General features: G+C 36.6%; 1 protein-coding gene across 7 annotated transcripts in view; it reads left to right on the top strand.

Annotated features, from left to right (window-relative positions):
• The window catches only part of TASOR2 (transcription activation suppressor family member 2), a 74122-nt gene that overhangs the window by 6392 nt on the left and 46807 nt on the right, over nucleotides 1-20923 (top strand). For 5 of the 7 annotated variants that reach the window (XM_038530195.1, XM_038530197.1, XM_038530194.1 and 2 more), the window contains exon 2: nucleotides 20607-20752. The exons of 1 other annotated variant lie outside the window; for it this stretch is intronic. In XM_038530195.1, coding sequence (XP_038386123.1) covers nucleotides 20607-20752 — 146 coding nt within the window. Of the gene's footprint in view, nucleotides 1-16242; nucleotides 16372-20606; nucleotides 20753-20923 lie in introns of those variants that run through there. One more of the 7 variants, XM_038530199.1, reaches the window with a different exon arrangement.

The raw sequence follows: 20923 nt of genomic DNA, 5'->3' as shown, positions 1-20923 counted from the left end.
AAAAATCACCTTTGTTATGGCGTGGATTAGATCACTTTCTCATTCATCATACGTAATCAAAAGAATCCAAAGCAGTTTTAAAAATACGATTGTTCCTGAGAAAAATTTATTCTTAGGATTTTCTTTTAAGAAGTAGTTGGATTCTGAGGATGCTAAAACAATCTTCAAAAATCGAATACTAAATCCAAAAGTCAGTATGCCACAGTTAAATGAAAGAGTCATAGTACATGGGTATATCTCATTTTACAAAATGGATATAATCCTCCAAAAAATGTTTTTTAAAAAAGCAGTTTCTCCCCTATCAGATATGCTAAATACCCAAAGTGAGTTTGCTGTTTTAAATAGTATAAAATCAACCTACATGACTCTTTATGAATTTAAGTGAATTTTGTGAGTTCAGATTTTCCTGTATGTTTTATATACGTACAAAACAACGGTGGTAATGATTCTCTAGGATCTCTTGATCAGATTTTCCTCTAGCAAATGCAGATGTGTTCAGGAAATGCAGTTGGATGTCTTCAGTAACTTTATTAAAGCAGGAGTCAAAAGTAAAGATATCCCTAAGTCAGGCCAAATACTTCATGCCCCCTCCCTCAGTTTTCTTTTTGGCAGGTTTGGTTAGGGCTGCTTGGTTTAGTGGACAAGCACCCCCATCCTGACCACAACTGCTGATACCAGCATCTCCTGGGGATATATGGAGTATTCAAAATCGTATTCAGTAGACCTTGTTTTGTAAATTATGCAACAAAGGCCCATGAAACTGTAGCTGGTGAATTTATATAGACAGTTATGGAAAAGCTTTATAGGGGCACTGATCAAGAATAATTGGGGATCACTAGTGAATAGATGTGGCTTTCGGATAAGCTCTGAGATTTGGCATCCATCATCAATACAGCATCCCGTGGGCAAGATCCTTGAAATTGAAGCTTGGAGGGCTCACTGTAAAATAACAGATATTCTAGAAAGAGGAAGACCAAGGGCAGTCTGGCTGTTCCACCTGCCTTTGAACCAGATTGCAGCTCCCGTGACCCCCTCCCTACCCGGCTCTGTGGTGGGGGTGTGGGGTCTGCACCCGCCGTGCGTGCGCGGCTCGAGGGCTGCCTTCCTCGTTGACTTTTGAAAGGTGCCGCCCCGTGCTGCCCGCGGCCACAGCACTGGCGTTTGCGGGCGGGAGGGGGCCCGACGGGCCGGCTGGGCAGGGGTGAAGCCCCCTCCCCCACGCACCATGAGGTGAGGAGGAGGAGGGGCTGGCCGCCACCGAAGCTCTGCTCCGCTCCCCGCGGCCGTCAGGTGCCCCACCTGGCCAGCGAGCTGCCTGCCTTAGCGCCGGTGCAGAGGAGACCGGGAGAAGGGTCAGGCTAGTGCTAACCTTCGGGGGACTTGAGAGAGTGGAGCTTCGGTGGGGCCGCGAGACGGTTGGAGGGTACTTACAGGTTTACCGAGCTCCTTTGCTCCTAACTCCTCACCAGATCCTGTAAGTATGATAGTGAGGAAAGGCTCGCCGAACTGCTGCAGATACAGCGTCACTTCCTAGAACTCTCCTGTGTGTGTGTAGATTTACAGTATTTTAGGTCAGCTTTTGAAATCTAGAGCAGTGATTACACATGTTTTGCCCTTAGAGCAAAGGCCCTTTGATTTCTATTCCTCCTGTGTATGATTATCTGGGCATTAAACTTCTGTACATGGCAAACCTTTTCATATTTTTAAAAAATTTCATAAAAATCATGCCTTTCTTATTCTATAGTATTTTCTTTTAACAGAGGTGCTTTGTTTCATGGATCTCCATTGTTTTTGCCTTATGGGAAATGTTATTTCTATTTGTCTTCTCTGCCTTGTCTTTATACTTAAACCTAGCTTTCTGCTACTTAGGGCTATGGGAGACCCCCCCCCCCCCAAAAAAATAAACGTTGCTTTACTTTCCCCCAGATGTTATTTATGCTTATGTAAAATTTTAAATAAGATAAAAAGTTAGAAAAGATAATAACAAGAATTGCCTATACTTGACCCACCTAAAGATAACTTCGTATTGAATATTTCCTGTGGCACTAGGAGCTCTGCTGGACACTGAGGGACTTTGGTGCACAAGACAGAGTATGTGCCTCTATGGCTCTGACATTTAGATGGGAAAGATGCACCCCTAAAAAAGTAAATTGGTAAATAATTGCATGTCATCATAAGGAATGTTCTAAAGAGAGCATACCTACACTTTAGGTGGGGTGATCAGAGGCCTATTGGGGGGAATAATGTCTAGATTTTACTGAAGGAAGAGCGAGAGCTAAGTCATGGACGGAATAGGAGAAAACATTCCAGTCAGAAATAACAGCATGTGCAGAGGTCTGAAAAAGGGAAAGAGCCTGAATCAGAAAGACTTAGAGGTAAGTCAGGGGAAGGTGGATCAAGGTGAGTAGAGAAATGATCTGGAAAACAAAGTGATTTATTCATTACATAAATGTTTACTGAAACCTTAATATGTACTAGGCACTGTTCTAGGCATTGGGGATACAGCATGGATAAGGACAAATTCCCTGTATTCTTGAAGCTAATAAACTGGTTAGTGGGGGGATAACCAAATAAGAAAGATAGTGATATGGGTGTTAGGCAAAAGAAGACCATTGTTTAAACTGTGGTGTGTGTTCTTAATGACTTTTTTGTTCTTAATGACTTTATATAGATACGTGGATTTCTCTTTTATAATCTGCATTTCTTTCCCCTAAACAATTTATATTAAGACATTTTTCTTTTTTTATCTTTATGTTTCTGCATATACCATATATTGTAAATTTGTTATATTTTTGTATAGTAATTTTAACTCAGTCTTTATCAAGAGTTAAATGAATCATTTGAATTGTGTCTTGAGTTGGAGGCACAACTCACATAAAAAGGTTATTGTAAGTTACTTTTTAAAAATGTTATTATAGAAATCTTCTTTCTTTCTTTCCAAATTTGTATTTAAATTCTATTTAACATATAGTATAATAGTGGTCTCAGGAGTAGAAATTTAATGATTCATCACTTACATATAACACCTGGTGCTTTTCGTAACAAGTGTCGTCCTTAATACCCATCACCCAACTCCAACCTACCTCCCTCCATCAACTCTCTGTTCTTTATCCTTAGAGCCTCTTATGGTTTGCTTCTCTCTCTCTCCCCCGTCTCCCTCTTCCTATATGTTCATCTGTTTTATTTCCTAAATTCCATGTATGAGTGAAATCATGTGGTATTTCTTTCTCTGACTTATTTTGCTTAGCGTAGTACAAACTAGCTTCATCCACATCATTGCAAATGGCAAGATTTCATTCTTTTTGATGGCTGAGTAAAAATCCGTTTTATACATATACCATAACTTCTTTATCTGTTTATCAGTCTATGGACACTTGGGCTCTTTCCATAATTTGGCTATTGTTGATAATGCTGCTATAAACATTGGGGGTCCGGGTGCCCCCTTTGAACCTGTATTTTTGTATCCTTTGGGTAAATACCTAGTAGTGCAGTTGATGGATTATAGGGGAGTTCTATTTTTAACTTTTTGAGGAATCTTCATACTGTTTTCCAGAGTGGCTGCACCAGTTTGCATTCCCACCAACAATGTAAGAAGGTTCCCCTTTCTCCACATTCTCACCAACACTTGTTGATTCCTGTGTTGTTAACTTCAGCCGTTCTGACAGGTGTGAGGTCATATCTCATCATGATTTTGATTTGCATTTCCCTGATAATGAGTAATATTGAGCATCTTTTCATGTCTGTTAGTGGCCATTTGGATGGCATCTTTCAAAAAGTGTTTAATCGTATCTTCTGCCTATTTCTTAACTGGATTATTTGGTTTCTGGGCATTGAGTTTGATAAGTTCTTTAGAGATTTTGGATACTAACCCTTTATCAAATAATCATTTGCAGATATCTTCTCCCATTCCATAGGCCACCTTTTAGTTTTGATGATTGTTTCCTTTGCTGTGGAGAAGTTTTTTTATCTTGATGAAGTCCCAGTAGTCTATTTTTGCTTTTGTTTCTATTGCCTCCAGGGATGTGTCTAGTAAGAAGTTCCTCGGCTGAAATCAAAGAGGTTGCTGTCTGTGTTCTCCTCTAGGATTTTGATGATTTCCTGTCTCATATTTAGGCCTTTAATCATTTTGAATTTATTTTTGTGTATGGTGTAAGAAAGTGTTCCAGTTTCATTCTTCATGTGGCTGTCCAGTTTTCCCAACACCAGTTGTTGAAGAGATGGTCTTATTTCCATAGGATATTCTTTCCTGCTTTGTCAAAGATTTGTTGACCATATAGTGTTGGGCCCATTTCTGCTCTGTTCCATTAATCTGTGTGTCTGTTTTTGTGCCAGTACTATATTGTCTTGCTGACTACAGCTTTGTAATATAGCTTGATGCCTGGAATTGTGATGCCTCTAACTTTTTCTTTTTCAGGATTACTTTAGCTATTCAGGCTTTTGTGTTTCTATACAGATTTTAGGATTATTTGTTCTAGTTCTGAAAAATGCTGTTGGTATTTTGATGGGGATTGTGTTAGATGTGTGGGTTGCTTTGGGTAGTATAGACATTTTAACAGTTTGTTTTTCCAATTCATGAGCATGGAATTTTTTCCTGTTTCTTTGTGTCTTCTTCAGTTTCTTTTGCAAGTGTTCTATAGTTTTCGGAGTATGTCTTTTACCTCTTTGGTTAGGTTTATACTTAGGACTTTTTTTGATACTATTGTAAATGGGATTGATTCCCTTATTTCTTTTTATGCTGTTTCATTATTTGTGTATAGAAATGCAACAGATTTATGTACATTGATTTTATATCCTGCGACTTTGCTGAATTCATGTATTAGTTCTAACAATTTTTTGATGGAGTCTTTCAGTTTTTCTACAGAGTATCATGTTGTCTGCAAATAGTGAAAGTTTGACTTCTTCCTTGGCGATTTGGAAGCCTTTTATTCCTTTTTGTTGTCTGATTGCTAAGCCTAAGATTTCCAGTATTGTGTTAAATAGTAAAGGTGAATGTGGACATCCCTGTCTTCTTTCTGACTGTGGAAGAAAAGCTATCAGTTTATTCCTACTGAGAGTAATATTAGCTGTGGATCTTTCTTATATGGTTTTTATGTGGTTGAGGTATATTCCATCTATACCTACTTTGTTGAGGGTTTTTATCAAGAATGGATGCTGTATTTTTGTCATGCTTTTTCTGCATCTTTTGAGAGAATCATAAGGTTCTTGTTCTCTCTTTTATGATTTGCAAATAATGAACCACTCCTGCAGCCCAGGAATAAATCTTACTTGATTGTGGTGAATAATTTGTTAAATGTACTGTTAGGTTTGATTTTTCTAGTATCTTGAGAATCCATGTTCATGAGGGATATTGACCTGTAATTTTCCTTTTTAGTGGGGTCTTTGGTTTTGGACTCAAGGTAATGCTGGCTTTGTAGAATGAGTTTAGAAGTTTTCCTTCTATTTCTATTTTTTGGAACAGTTTGAGAAGAAAGGTATTAAATTGTCTTTAAATGTCTGGTAGAGGGCCTCCTGTGTGGCTCAGCGGTTGAGCATCTGCCTTCAGCTCAGGGTGTGGCATGGTCCGGGAGTACCGGGATCGAGTCCCACAACGGGCTCCACTTGAGGAGCCTGCTTCTCCCTCTGCCTGTTTCTCTGCCTCTTTCTCTGTGTCTCTCATGAACAAATAAATCTTTAAAAAAAAAAAAATGAAATTCCCTGGGGAAGCCACCCTGGGACTTTTGTTTGTTGGGAAATTTTTTATTATTGATTCAATTTCTTTGCTGGCTATGGGTTTGTTCAAATTTTCTATTTTTTTCTGTATTAGTTTTTATGTTTCAAGGAATTTGTCCATTTCTTCCAGATTGCCCAGTTTGTTGGCATATAATTTTTCGTAATATTTTCTTAAAATTGTATTTCTATGGTGTTGGTTGAGCTCTCTCCTTTCATTCATGATTTTATTTGGGTCCTTTCTCTTCTCTTTTTGATAAGCCTGGCTAGGGGGTTATCAATTTATTAATTCTTTCAAAGAACCAGTTATTAAGTTTTGTTGATCTGTTCTACTATTTTTGTTGTTGTTTCTATATCATTTATTTCTGCTCAAATCTTTATCATTTCCCTTTGCCTACCAACTTTAAGCTTTATTTGCTGTTCCTTTTCTAGCTTCTCAAGGTGTAACGTTAGGTTGTGTATTTGAGACTTTTCTTGGTTCTTGAGGTAGGCTTGTATTGCAATAGACTTCCCTCTTGGGAACTGCCTTTGCTGCATCCCAAAGGTTTGGACTGTCATATTTTCATCTTCTTCCATGTATTTTATTATTTTTCTTTAATTTGCTGGTTAATCCATTCATTCTTTATTAGGATGTTCTTTAATCTCCATGTATCTATGGTCTTTACCAAATTTTCTCGTGATTGACTTCCAAGTTTCATAGCATTGTGGTCTGAAAATATGAATGGTATGATCTCAGTCTTTTTGTGCTTGTTGAGGGCTGATTTATGACCCAGTATGTGGTCTGTTCTGGAGAATGTTCCCTGTGCACTCAAGAAGAATGTGTATTCTGTTGCTTTACCATGAAATGTTCTGAATGTATCTGTCCCAGTGTGTTTCAAAGCTGTTGTTTGCTTTTCAATTTTCAACTTAGGTGATCTGTCCATTACTGTAAGTGGGGTGTTAAAATCCCGCACTATTACTGTATTATTATCAGTGAATTTCTTTATATTTGTTAATGATATTGATACATTTGGGTGCTCCCAAGTTGGGGACATAAATATTTATAATAGTTAAATCTTCTTGATGGATAGACTCCTTAATTATTATGATATTCTTTTTCATCTTGTTATGTTTGTAATCTAGTTTGTCTGATATAAGTATGGCTACTCTGCTTTCTTTTGATGTGGTAGGATATTTTCCTATGTTTTTAAATGAACAGTTTTTATTTGGGAGCATCTTTGTGTTTTACATTAAGTATGGCAAAAGTTATGCATAAATTTTAAAAAATACTCTGCAGCAACAAATATTTACACACTATAAGGCTTCATAATATAGACAGGTATATAGTAACTTTATTTTGACAGTCTGACATTTGGCTCTCCTACCTCATCCCACTCTCCAGCAGCCCCTCTGTGACTGTTTTACTTTCACCTGTTAATGTAGGTAGTTAAATTCATGGGTATCCTATTTATTGAACCAATTCTTAACAGTCCTATAATGAATCTGAATTGATCTGGTTTATTTGAATATCTTGAGAAATTCTCTTTGCCAGTGGATATATTTTAGGATTTTAGTATCAATATTCATATGAGAGATAAGCCTTTAATTTCCTTTCTTATGTTTTCTTTGTCAGATTTTATATTGCATTTGGCTGCCCTCATAGGGCTTGGTTTATTAGGGAATTAAAATTAATGGAGTAATTATAAATACATAGTTATGAATCATGACAAGTACTCTAAAAGAAAGGAACGGTGCTTTGAGAGAAATATCATTGAAGATCTTGAGATTATACTTTTTAGGTGTTTGAGGACATGCCTATTGAGTATATATGCACTAAAAGATAATTCTTTTTAAATGAAATACTTACTGAAGATTTAATATGTACTTAGGTCTGTGATAAATAAGTAAAATGAAGTCTTCATAATTATAAAGGTTGAAAAATACAGGTAATAGTAGCTACCAGAGTTAGAGGCTATATTCCACATTTTTTTAAATGAAGAAATTAAGGCTTAGTTTATAGATAGACACTTCTAGTTTAGTATCCAATAGTACACACTCTCTGGAAATCCCACTGAAGTTGTAGTAAAAGAATAAAGATCTAAATCAACAAAAAGAGAATGGGAAATTAGTTGCCAGGTGAAGTCATCTTTGAGGAAACTAGAAAGAAGATGGTTCAGTGATAAGTGACTACAGATTAGAGGACGCTAAAGGCTGAAGAGCGGTAAGCCGACAAGAAGCAAGCTGCTTCCACCAGGCAGTCTGGCAGCAGTTGGGGATTTGGAAGTACAAAGTACTTCTCAAGGCAAGATTATAGGATGGAGTGGAAATGGAATGATTAAGTGATAATTTTTTGTAGTTTTGATGCTCCAAATTCCCTTCTCTACTGCTTGCATCCAGACAACTGCCTAACCGTCTTCTACCAGATGGAGGACTGAAAGTTTACCTGCAGGAGACGATTGTACTCAGGGGGCAAGCTGACTGCTGAAGTGTGGCAAAGCACCTAAACAAAAATGAGGATGAAGTCGAAGTCAACATACCGAACAGTGAAGCCAGAGCTATCTTTCTATTAGCAATAATCATGCCTTAACCTCATTGGCTACGATACTGCCACTTTACAAAGCTCAGAGCTGTCTTTCTGTAGGACTCTCAGAACTCATAGTCAAGCTTATACTCCCCTAAACAAGATGTTAAAGGATTCTTTTCTGGGGACACATCAACCCATGGCAAAATATTCAACAGATACAGACTTTGGGAGTTTGTCTGGTCAAACCGCTGCATCGCCATCAGATCATGGGAGAGAGGGCTGCTGGTTGAGAGGCATCATTCATGCATCAGACTTTGCATTGGCTTTAAATGCCTCGCGTGTCAGCACAAATGGACAGCCAAGGATAACCAGTCATTTGGTAGAAGTCTCTAACATAAAAGAAACCAAATAGGAGTAAACAAGTATGAAATCAAAGAAGCTTGGTGTAAATAGATTTACTGCAGGTAATAGAAGAAACTTAAGCCAAATAATACTATGGTACCTTTAGAAAGAAAAGAAATGATGTCCCTGAAAGAAGAGGTTCTGTTTTTTAAAAAAGAGAAATTATTCAGAAAATAGAAAAGATCTCTGGGAGAGCAGGAAAAAATACATAAGGATTGAATAATAAAGCTGAAGAACTCTCCCCTAAAATAAAATAGCCATGAGAATTAGAAAATAAGAGTAAATAAGAAAAGTAGAGGATCAGTCAAAGAAGTCTTTTGTCTTATGCAGTGGGGGGAAACCATCATTTAAGTCCCAGAATTGGAAGAGGTGAGCTTCTGGGTTGAACAGGTCTTCTGTCTGGTGCCTTGAAGAAGAAAACACGCACTGTTGGTGAGAATGTAAAATGGTGCAGTCACTTTGGAAAACAGTCTGGCAGTTCTCCAAATGGTTAAACATAGATTGACTATATCATCCAGCCATTCTTGTAGGAATATATTCAGGAGAATTGAAAAAAATGTCCACACAAAAACTTATACGTGAACGTTTATAGCAGCGTTATATACGTAATAGCCAGAGTGAAAATAGCCCAAATGTTCATCAGTTGATGATTGGTTAAAAGAAAATGTGATATATCTGTAAAATATCATTTGGCCCTAAATGAGCCAGTGAGACAAAATGTGAGCGAAGTACCTGCTATCATATGGATGAACCTTGAAAACATAATGCATGAAAGAAGCCAGACAGAAAAGGACGACTTATTGTTATGATTCCATTTCTTTCTTTCTTTTTTTTTTTTTTTTTATGATTCCATTTCTATAAGATGGCCCAGTATAGGCAAATCTGTAGAGATGGAAAGTAAATTAGTGGTTGCCTAGGCACGGGGATAGGGCATAGTGAAGGGTGAGGATGGTGGCTAAGGGATACAGGGTTTCTTTTTGGGGTGATGAAATGGTCTACAATTGATAATAGTGATGGTTGCACAGGCCTGAAGAAACTAAAGCCATTGATTGTACACTTTTAAATTGGTGAATTGTAACTATGTAATGTAAACTATATCTCAATAAAGGATTAAAAAATAAAAATAAATGAAGCACAGAAGTTATGAAGACCACAAAGCAGAATTATAAGAATTTGAGGAAGAGACAACCAGACCACAGGAGAATGTGAAATGGGCACCAGGAGAACAGAAAAGAAAAGGAAGAAAAAGATTAAACCATTCAGAAACAGTTAATTAGGCGTGTGGGACAGCAGGCGCCATGGCAAAAGATAAAAAGATTAGATGCGAAATGTTGTGATGTTTATTTTACTATGATTCTTATAGTGTAAAACAAAGCCAAACATGAGAAAAGTGAATAAAAGCAAGCATGGATGTCTCTAAAAAGTAAATACGAAAACAGTAATATAGAAGACCGTCAAAAGAGATCCAAAATACAAATGCAAACTTGGAGCCCTCAAAGAAGAAAATCAAAACCAGATATCTTAAGGTATAACTCAAGATGTTTCCTTTAAAAAAAAATTTCTTTTTAAGTCTATCTGTTGTAAAGATGCACCATGTTCTAAGGAAAACTGGCCCAGTACTGAGACATATTGGACTGACAAAAGATCTTAAGGAAAAGAAAATCAGCTTGATGGCAGAACAGAAACAGTGTGCCAGACAGTAGGCTCAGGGTTTGAACTCACAATCCTGAGATCAAGAAGAGCTGAGATCAGTAGTCGGACATTTAACCAGCTGAGCCACCCAGACACCCCGATTTTTTTATCAGAGAAGTAATCTTGATTTTTCTTGCTCTGTATTCCTTTAGTATTCCTTCCTTATTTCCTTTGAATTTACTGTTTCTCTGTTTTCTAAATTCTCAATTTGACGCTAATTTATGATTGATTTTCCAGTGTTTTTCTTTAATATTTACATTTGAATTTAATGGTTTTTGCTCTTCTTAGCTCTGCCTATGAGTGGGCATCATGGCCACCACCCTCAGGCCTCTGGTGAAGCCCAAGATCATTAAAAAGAGTACCAAGAAGTTTATCTAGCACCAGTCAGGCCAATATGTCAAAATTAAGCACAACTGGTGGAAACCCAGAGGCATTGACAGTAGAGTGCACAGAAGATTCAGGGGCAGATCTTGATGCCCAACATTGGTTAGAGGAGCAACAAGAAAACAACACGTATTACCCAGTGGCTTCCGGAAGTTCCTAGTCCACAGCGTTAAGGAGCTTGAAGTGCTGCTGATGCGCAACAAATCTTATTCTGCAGAGATTGTTCATGGTGTCTCCTCCAGGAACCACAAAGCCACTGTGGAAAGAGCAGCCCAGCTGGCCATCAGAGTCACCAATCCCAAAGCCGGGCTGTGCAGGGAAGAAAATGAAGAGACGGCTTATTTGCACGTCATATTTGTATTAATAAAACCATAAAACTACCAAAAAATAAATTTAATGGTTTTCTTATAGGTATTTTTTTTCTTATAAACATTTTATATGTGTCTGTGTAGACACATTCACTGTCATTCAGTTCAACCACTTTAAATTTCATTATAATTTAACTTTTGAGTGATTTATAAGTAGGGGTTTGGATTTTTTTTTTTTTTTTTAAACACAGGGCTCTTGAGAGTACTTTTTTATGATCACATTGTAATTTTACTAGATCTTGGTACATTGTATTCTATACTCTATCAATATTTAGTGCCAAACACATTTTAAGTACATTTGGGTAAGTGAATTTAGGTAAATGTGTGCACCCTGTAATGAACACACCGATAAAAATAGAGGTTATGTCTGTCACCCCAGAAAGTTCCTTTGTACCTACCTCACTTGCAGGCAGTTTGCTTATTCCTACCCTGGCAACTGCTGGTAGGATTTTTATCAGTATAGATTGGTTTTGCCAATCCTAAAACTCTGTGTGTGTGTGTGTGTGTGTGTGTGTGTGTGTGTGTGTAATCTTACAGTGTGTACTTTTTTATGTCTGATTTCTCTCGTCCAGTTAATGTTTTGAGATACATGCAAGCATCAGTAGTTTTTTTTATTGCTGAGTAGTAGTATATTGTATGAATAGATCATAGTTTATACATTCACCTGTCATGAACACGTAGTTTCCAATTTTAGCTTACTGATAATAGTGCTGCCCTGAAGGTTCATAGTCACTTGAACTATAAAATAAGTGTATGTTTCACTTTAAAAGAAACTAACAAAACTATTTTCCCAGTTAGCTATATAGCTTTATATTCCTACCAGGAATGTATGAGAGTTCCAGAGTTTTCTCATCCTTGCCAACACTTAATATTTTCTGTCTTTTTAATTTTAGCTGTTCTAGTGGGCAAGTATTACCTCCCTGATAACTAATAACATTGACTATTTCACCATGTACTTACTTGCCATTAGTATGTCCTTTGTATTATGTTTAAGAGTTCTTTGTATATTCTGGATGCAAGTCCTTCATAGATATTTTTCTTAATGATGTCTTTTGGAGCTCAGAAGGTTTGAATTTTCATGAACTCTAGTATATCAGTTTTTATTTTGTGGTAACTGATTTTTGTTCCATAAGAAATCTTCACCTGCCCCATGGTCAGGGTTTTTTTCCTGTGATCTTTTTCTAGAAACTATGGTTTGGCCTCTTAATGTTTATGTCTGTAACTCATTTCTAGTTATGGTTTGAGGTAGGAGTTGAGGTTCATGATTTCTTTCTGTTTTGATTGTTATAGCACCATTTGTTGTAAAGCTGTTCTTTTCCTCTTTTTTATATTGGCAGTGTTGCTGAAAATGAACTTTCATGCTCTTCTACTCATCTTTACATCAACACCACAGTCTCAACTACGATTGCTTTGTAGTAATTTTTTTTTAAAGTTTTGATTGATTTATTCATAAGAGACAGAGAGAGGCAGAGACAGAAGCAGGCTCCCTGTGGGGAGCCTAATGCGGGACTCCATCCTAGGACCCTGGATCACACACCCTGAGTCAAAGGCAGATGCTCAACCACTGAGCCACCCAGGTGCCCACCTTGTGGTAATTCTTGGGTGGTGAGTCCTTTAAGTTTGTTCTTTTCTTAAAAACTGCTGTTCTCTATCTTTGGATGCAAGTTTTAGAGTCAGGTCATCAGCTTCTACAAACTAGGAGTGTGGGGAACATTTACACATCAGTGTACTGTCCTATATCGTCATTTCCCAGCCACGTCATGGAGCTCTCTAGTTATTGGAGAGCACAAGTCCAGACTGAAGCTGGATGGCATAGTGTTCGACAAAGGATGTTGCCAGAAACACTTGATGTCTCTGTTCAAAGGAGATTTTGGGTCTCTAGGATAATTTTAGCTTGAATAATGATTGGTAACTGAAAATTAGGCAGCGACAATTTGAAAATGAGTAAAATGAAACATCCTAGAAGAAAGGATATATATATATATATTTTTTTTTTTTTGGAAGAAAGGATATTAACTACCCAGTGTAGTTAGTACATACAGTTTAGTGAAACATTGAATACTGACAGAGCAAAACTAGTGCTGTGAGTTGATATGGGTATTTTATTTAGAAACATGGAGTTATACCAGAAGATACAGCTAAAGTTGATAGTGGTCGCCCAAGAGGAATGGAAATAGAGGCTCCCTGTGAGGGTGGGGACAGTAATTGATAGCCTAGTGGTATGTAGCTTTCTATTTAGTGTATGTGCTTTGTTGGAATTTGTTTTAAAAAATAAGAGGAAGAAAGGTTAAGTGGCTTTCTCAAAGTCACAAAGCTAGAAAGACCTCCGTTCAAACTCCTGTCTTGCCAAGTTCTTCTAATGACCAAGTCTGTGCCCATAATCACTCGTTCTCCCTCCCTTGAGTCTGAAGAGGACCTTGTCCTGAACGAAACACAATCCTGAAATAATGACCTAAATGTGAAAGACTACTCTTTTCAGGTGGACACACAGTTCTGGTTTTTTCCCTGTATTCCATAGCTCCAGCCCAAAACCATACATATCCCAGGACTACAGTAAATATCTGTGAGTCACTAGTGAAGAATGATTAATGCAGGGTGGAAAATCTTAAGTCATCAGAGAAGTTAGATTTGGGGGGTGGCTTTAAACATGAGGACAACTTAGACGTGAAGGGGGAGGAATGTGAATATCAGACTCTGGCACTAGTGAGGAAAATTACATCAAGAGTGCTCTACATCGGGCAATTTTCCTTCGTATGTGGGAGAGAGACTTAGCCAGTAGGTGGGAATCAAAGGCTTTAAATATCCTTATATTTTAGGTTTCGAGTTTTCACAGAAGTTATATTAGCTTTTGTGATTTCTTACTAATAAATACTTAGTAGGATAAATGTCTACGCATAGTAAATAAAAGAGAAATTCAATAAATTATCTAGCGCAGTACACAATATCTCATACACAACAGACCTTGAGGAAGGCAGTTTGCAAAGTCACAGTGTTAGAACTGAAAGGAGGAGGCAGCTGGGTGGTTCACTTGGTTGAGCATCTGCCATTGGCTCAGGGTGTGATCCCAGGGTCCTGGTATTGAGTGCTTCTCCCTCTGCCTGTGTCTCTGCCTCTTCTCTCTCTGTCTTTCATGAATAAATAAATAAAATCTTTAAAAAAAAAAAAAACTGAAAGGAGCCTTAGATAATTCCAACTAAATGAGACCTTAGAAAGTTCATAGAAAAAAAAAAAAAAAGAAAGAAAGTTCATAGTGTTTTTTCAGTTGCCAACAAAAGTGGTTTAAATAATAAAGAACATTTATTATTTCACATCTCAAAAGACTCAGGCAGGGCAGCTCCAGGTGAATTTGTTGAATAGTTCAAGGACTTTCAGTGATGGAGATTCTGTATCTTTTGTTCTACCCCCCATGTTTTGGCTGATCAGTCTCAACTTGGTTGTAAGGAATTCTAGGCAACAAACACATCTTAAGAGAAGGCCAGGGGCCCCTGGGTGGCTCAGTCAGTTAAGTGTCTGCCTTCAGCTCAGGTCATGATCCCAGGGTCCTGGGATAGAGCCCCAGGGCCCAGCTCCTTGCTCAGCAGGGAGACAAGGGAGACGGCTTCTCCCTCTCCTTCTGCCCCTCCCCTTGCTTAGGTGTATGCGCCCTCTCTTTCTCAAATAAAATCTTTAAATTAAAAAAAAAAAGACAAGGCCATGAGGCGAGGAGATGGAGACAGGGAGAGTGCATCTTTTCTTCTAGTACTTTTTGTAAGAAAGCTTTCCCAGAGTTCTCTCTGCTGATGACCATTTACATCACATTGGCCAGAGACCATAATGAGCTTAAATTCTCTGTCTCTGTCTCTCTCTCTCTCTCTGTCTTTCACACACACACACACACACACACACACACACACACACACATATACACAGAGCATACCTCCCAAGCCTCTCCTAATGCATGGGATCACCCAATACCTAAACAAAATTATGGTTTAGGGGGATAGAAAGAAAAAGGAGCATGATTGCTGGGAAAGCAGTCAACAGTGTTCTCACACTAATGTCTCATAAGTTAGTGGTCGGCCTATATGAGACTCCTGGTCTTCTGATTCCAATTTAATTTTTCCCTCTTGACATAAGTAACCTATTTGCTTAACAAATGAATATCATCAATATTGCTACTTTTTCTACAGAATCTTGAATATATCCACACCATCCTGCCTCAAATCCGTTTTGAAAAAAGGCTTACTATTCTAAAACTAGACACGCTAATTTTTTGTGTAAAGTGTATTGGATTCTTCAAATAAACTACTGGTTCATTATATGTATAATATTTCTACCTCTGCTCCTAATGTGCCTAGAAAACATACAGGCTAGCCCCCATTTTTGGTTCCTTTATTTGAGTACCTCCTGAGATTTCAAGTGTCCATGCCTCTGAAACTTCTTGACATTTCCTCGTCTTAATGAAATCCCTATTATAAATCCACTGCATGGTGTTCTAGATTCTACCACACATTATAGTACTGGTTTCTGTGTAGGTTTGTCTTCCTTTTCTACTCTAAGCTTTCATTGTAGCAATGGTTTCTCATTTGTCTTGATGAATCCAGGGTACAGCATGCTACTGTATGTGTAATAATTTTGTTTAAAGAATGGCTGGGTCGAGGGTGCCTCTGGCTCAGTCAGTTGAACCTCTCACTCTTGATTTCGGGATTGTGGGATTGAGTCTCTAGTCGGGCTCTGTACTCGGTTGGTGGAGAGTCTCTGAGGATTCACTTCCTCTCCTTCTGCCCCTCCCCTCATCTCTTTCTCTAAAATAAATAAATCTTAAAAAAAATGGATGGGTCATATACTAATTTGGAAGTGGGGAGGGATTTTGTGTTCTATTTGATTTTGTTATTTTCAACCAGTGGAACATGGATGTGGTTCTGTAATCTCTACTTTTTATTTTGAGGCAAAAGTGATTCCTATAAGCATAACTTATCTGTAACAAATTTTCTTTGGAACTTGAAGGAAAAGCATTTAATTTTGTGTGTTACTGCTTATAGAATGAATTTAGCGTTAGCCCTGGAGAGTTGTCAAAGGAGGTAAACATTACAAAATTGTACCTAATATAAATTAGATGTTCAGTAGACATTTATTTGTGTGGTAGATATGCTAAAAATAGAACTATTCACTTTATGATTTAATTTTTCTTTTCTCATTTTAGCATTTATGATATTAACAGAGAACAGGACTATGTCACGAATTCTGGGGGTATACTTGGTGAAAATGAATTAAGACCACCCTCCCAGCTACATTGTCTCTTAGAGAAGACCGAGCCAGGGTTCATATCAGAAAAGAGTGGGTATTAAACCAAATGCTATGAGTTATTATTAATGAATCCAAAGTAGAATAGAACAGTACAATTTGAAAATTTCTAATTTAGATCATGTAAAATGAAAGGACTTTTAAAAATTTTTTTAATTTCTAGTGATTACAAATTTTATTAATCAAAAATCATTAATCTAAAATTAATAGGTAAAAAAATAAAAATAAAATAAAATTAATAGGGGATTAAATTTTTGAATTGCATCAGAAAAGATTCAAGGGAAATTGTCACATTTCTCTATTTGAATTTCTTTGAAATTATGATTCATTTTACTTGATTTTGAATTTAGATATTTTAAATACTAGAAGTAGTACATACTTATGTAAGAGAAACCTAACTTGTAATAATATGTATAAGGTAAAAAGTATAAGTTCACCTTTATCCACTTCCATTTCAATAACCACTGGTTTAGACACTTACCAATTTGGTTTCCCATTTTTCTAGATCTTTTTCTATAAACTTTGAAACACATAATTTTTTTTAACCAAAATGACATTATTTGTTATTTACTTATTAGTATAGTAGACATCTTTATATCTCAGTATATACAGACTTTTTTGTTTGTTTGTTTTGATTTACTTGGTTTTTTAATGTAGTAGTTGTAAGGTGTTTCCTTATTGATGGCACTTTAGGTTATCCCCAGTGATTTTGCTGTTAAAGATGTTGGTGCATGGGGTAGCCTTGTGCATGCATATCTCCTGTACTCTCGTGCTAGATTCCCAGAAATGGCATGGTTATTAGGTATGCATATTTAAGTTTTTATTAGGTCCTGCCAAATTGTGCTGTAAAAAAAGTTGTATTTATCTTAAACTGGCAATCCCTTAAGGTCTTAAAAATAAAGGTAATACATTTTAGGATTAGATAATTAAGGAATGGGCTCTTCAACAACTATCAGATGCCTATTAAGATCAAATATGGAGGCATCAACGGCAATAATGGAGGTAGGTTGTAGTCCATTTTTAGGACATACTAATAAGGGCCCTTAGTGACAGATACTGTTGGGTTCTGAGTGTTTCTGTCATCGATGAGTGCTGTTGCATAATGCACAAACAGGAGATGTGGTCATGAAAGTCGTGGGGAGATGTAGAAGTGGCTAATTTTTGTTAGAAATATTATGACACCTAAGTTGTTGGCATTAGTTGATCTCATAATTTGCTTTCAGACCAGATGCTTACAGATTGGAAAACAGATACATGTGTCATAGCATCAGAGATTGGTTTATAATTTTCTGATCCCTCTTATTAGAAGTTAAAAAGAGAAACAGGTGTCCAAAGCAGACATTCCGTATCTCTGATGGATTTTGAGAAAGGAGGAGATTAACACAGGGTACTTTGAACATAATCCAGTTTATGTCAAGCTTTACTTAACTTTTAAGACTGAATCCACTAGGGCAGCCCAGGTGGCTCAGCGGTTTAGCGCCACCTTTAGTCCAGTGCGTGATCCTGGAGACCAGGGATTGAGTCCCACATCAGACTCCTGCATGGGCCTGCTTCTTCTCCCTCTACCTGTGTCTCTGCCTCTCTCTGTCTCTATGAATAAATAAATAAAATAAAATAAATAAAATAAAATAAAATAAAATAAAATAAAATAAAATAAAATAAAATAAAAGACTGAATCCACGAATAACAAAAAATGTGCCCAAAGCGAGGTACTATTGGAAAGAATATGAATTCCGTTTCTAGTATCATTGTGATTGAACTTGAATTTTCCCGTGTGCTCTCTACTGGTCACTTAAGCCCTTATGAACATTCTTTCACTTTACAGACAGGTACTTTTTGAGCTTGTTTAAGGGTTTCTCTGTAGAATAATTCCATTTCTTCATTCTCTTAATGTTCTGATAACCTGGAATGTTTAAATGAAGCATGCATTTGTTCAGCAAAAATGCGGCCATTTATTTAGTGCTCGTACTGTTTTGTACACTAGTTTGCTCTTAAATGATAGTACATTGTGTAAGAAGAGATAATGTCAAATAATATCTTGATAAAATGTTCCTCTATCTCCTTAGTTATAGAGCAGGAAACTTGTGCTTTCTTGAGGGTATAACCAGGATCATTTTTTTATGAAATCATGAAAGATTCAAGATTTACTGTGGATTTCTAACAGTTTTGTTTGGACGTGCTTTTCCTTCTGCTAACTGAAGTGATTATTTGCATAAATGTTGCAAATAATCAAATATTGCTATTTGGATAATGCTGACCTAAAGGGGAAGCATTTTTAACCATATGTAGTTTTAGGAATAAAAATATCTTAGCACAAATCACTTCCTACTGTTTATTTTAAACGATTATCTCTATTCATAGTTTTACTGAGACCAATATTCCTCCTATTACTGAGACCATTGATTAATAAAGTGTTCTCTGACCACATGAATTTGGGAACACTGTGTTGGATGGGTTGTTTTTGTTTGCTTTTCAAATTGCACTGTTTTTCACAGTTTTTTTATTGTATATGTTGACCCTCAAAAATGTGGATATATGTAGTATTTGGTACTTCTGAAAGTTAAAACCTGTGTCTTCACTTTAACATCTTGTGATATTTAAGAGTTGATAATCATAGAACATTCATTTCCAAAGCTCTGACAACTTTTATTTCTTTCATTGTGAGCAACCTGTTTCTCAAATATTGAGCCTCAGAGTTTACTTAGATTTTTTAAATATTATTTTGCCTTTTTACAAATATTAAATACAAGGTTTCCCTAATTAGGATTTTTAGAGGAATCTGGATTTGCATTTGGGCTAGCAGTGCAGCTTATTTGTAAGACGGAGTCACAAATGCTTTGGCTTCCCAGTTTGTTTTGAGTAACGTAACTAAAGAGAGCCATCATTTTAATTGTTTTCCCTGTTGTTTTGCTATTTGAAACTCTTTAGAATATCCATATTTTTAAAGTATTCATATACTGATACTGAAGGAAAAAGTAAAACTGAGAAAAAGTAAAACAATTGCTATGGATCAGATGTATGAACTTCAGGATATTCTTAAATATTTCATCCTCTTTCTTGATACTTTAGTCTTTGACTTTTGATAGTAGGAAGTTTTGTTTATTAAAGCATTTTTAAGTTACTTGGATAATTAAAGTATTAGGAACAACTTAGTCCAAAATTAACTTTATTGAAATATTTTTATTTCTATGATAGTTTAGTTTTTTACTGTTGTTCATAAGTTCACTTTAATTAAGATGCTTGTCTTTCCTTTAGCTTTTGAACTTTATTGTAATTGACAGAGTTCTGGTAAAAGCAGGAAGCCATATTAATGTATTTATGTATACTCTATTACCAAAACTTCCAGTGCTCTGTATATTATTCCATTCTCTTTATTATTTATAATGTTTCCTCCCTGCCTTGACCTTGTTAAAGAAAATAGAGAAGATACAAATGTAAGGGAGTAACCAAATCAAATCATTAAATGTTATGAGAATTCATTAGGCTCAATTCTTGGTAAAGTAAAAATTTGCAATGCAAAAGGCAAAAAACCTCAGTCAAGAGAATTATTGGGTTATCAGTAAATCTGGATTAGCATGTCTCGTGGGAGGAGCATATCAGAATTTCTGGGGTAGCACATGAGTAAGGTTTGAAAAAAGCACTTTCTAAAAGTAATAAAGTGTTATTTTTGTGGAATGAAAATAAGTAATGATTTCATAATATAATCCATAAAAAGTCAAGTTCACAGATGTCTCTAGATCATGAGGAAACCCAGAGGTACAACAATTTCTTACTGTGTTTGTTGAGTGGGCAATAGTAGGCCCATTAAAAGAACCTAACAGGCTAACATGGAAGATTTGATGAGAAGACAGGAAAGGCAGGGTAAGTTTATCAAAATGTGGCAAAAGTCTAAAAAAACCTCAGAATGAGAAACATCGGTCTAAGTGATTACTGACCACCACCTTGACGTGACCACATTTGATCTATTCGTCCCACTGTGGTTGCAACACACAGCTTTAAACTAGAAGGCCTAAAGGATTTGGCAGGGTTTATTCAACTCTTGTGTTGAAAGTATTTTACCCACAATAACTCCCCTCCGTGTAGATTATGTTCTTCACGTGAGAATTCTTTTAAGATCGTTACAGATGTGGCAGTCAAAACACATTGTAAGTGCCTGAGTTTTACAGGAGGAAACTAGATGAAATATTCAGTGATATTTAGTATGCCGCTTTTAACCCCATCCTTTGGTTATCTTAAACAGTTGCATTATTTTTGTTTCTGTTTTACAGTTTTTGAGACAGTGTCCTTGAGTTCAGACTCTCTGTTCCAGAGGGCAGTTTCAATTCTTCATACTTCTTACTTGGACTCTGCATCTGAGCATGGTTTTCAGTACAGTCAAGTGACTTTGGTGAAAAATGACATTTTCTTAAATGAGGTGAGGTGCTTGGTACACACTGTGTCTGTGTGTTAGTTTTATTTTAGTTTTAAAGAAATAGACCCATCATTTTTGGTATAAAAGCCTACCTAGTTCTTTTCAGCTATGACTTTCAGATGAGATAAATCCTTGGAAGGTAATAAGAATATATTCTAGGGAATAGAAAATTAA

This window comes from Canis lupus, chromosome 2 (genome assembly GCF_011100685.1).
Source record: "Canis lupus familiaris isolate Mischka breed German Shepherd chromosome 2, alternate assembly UU_Cfam_GSD_1.0, whole genome shotgun sequence".
NCBI lineage: Eukaryota > Metazoa > Chordata > Mammalia > Carnivora > Canidae > Canis > Canis lupus.
The sequence above is the reverse complement of the archived record's forward strand: the minus strand, read 5'-3'. Positions and strand labels throughout refer to the sequence as shown.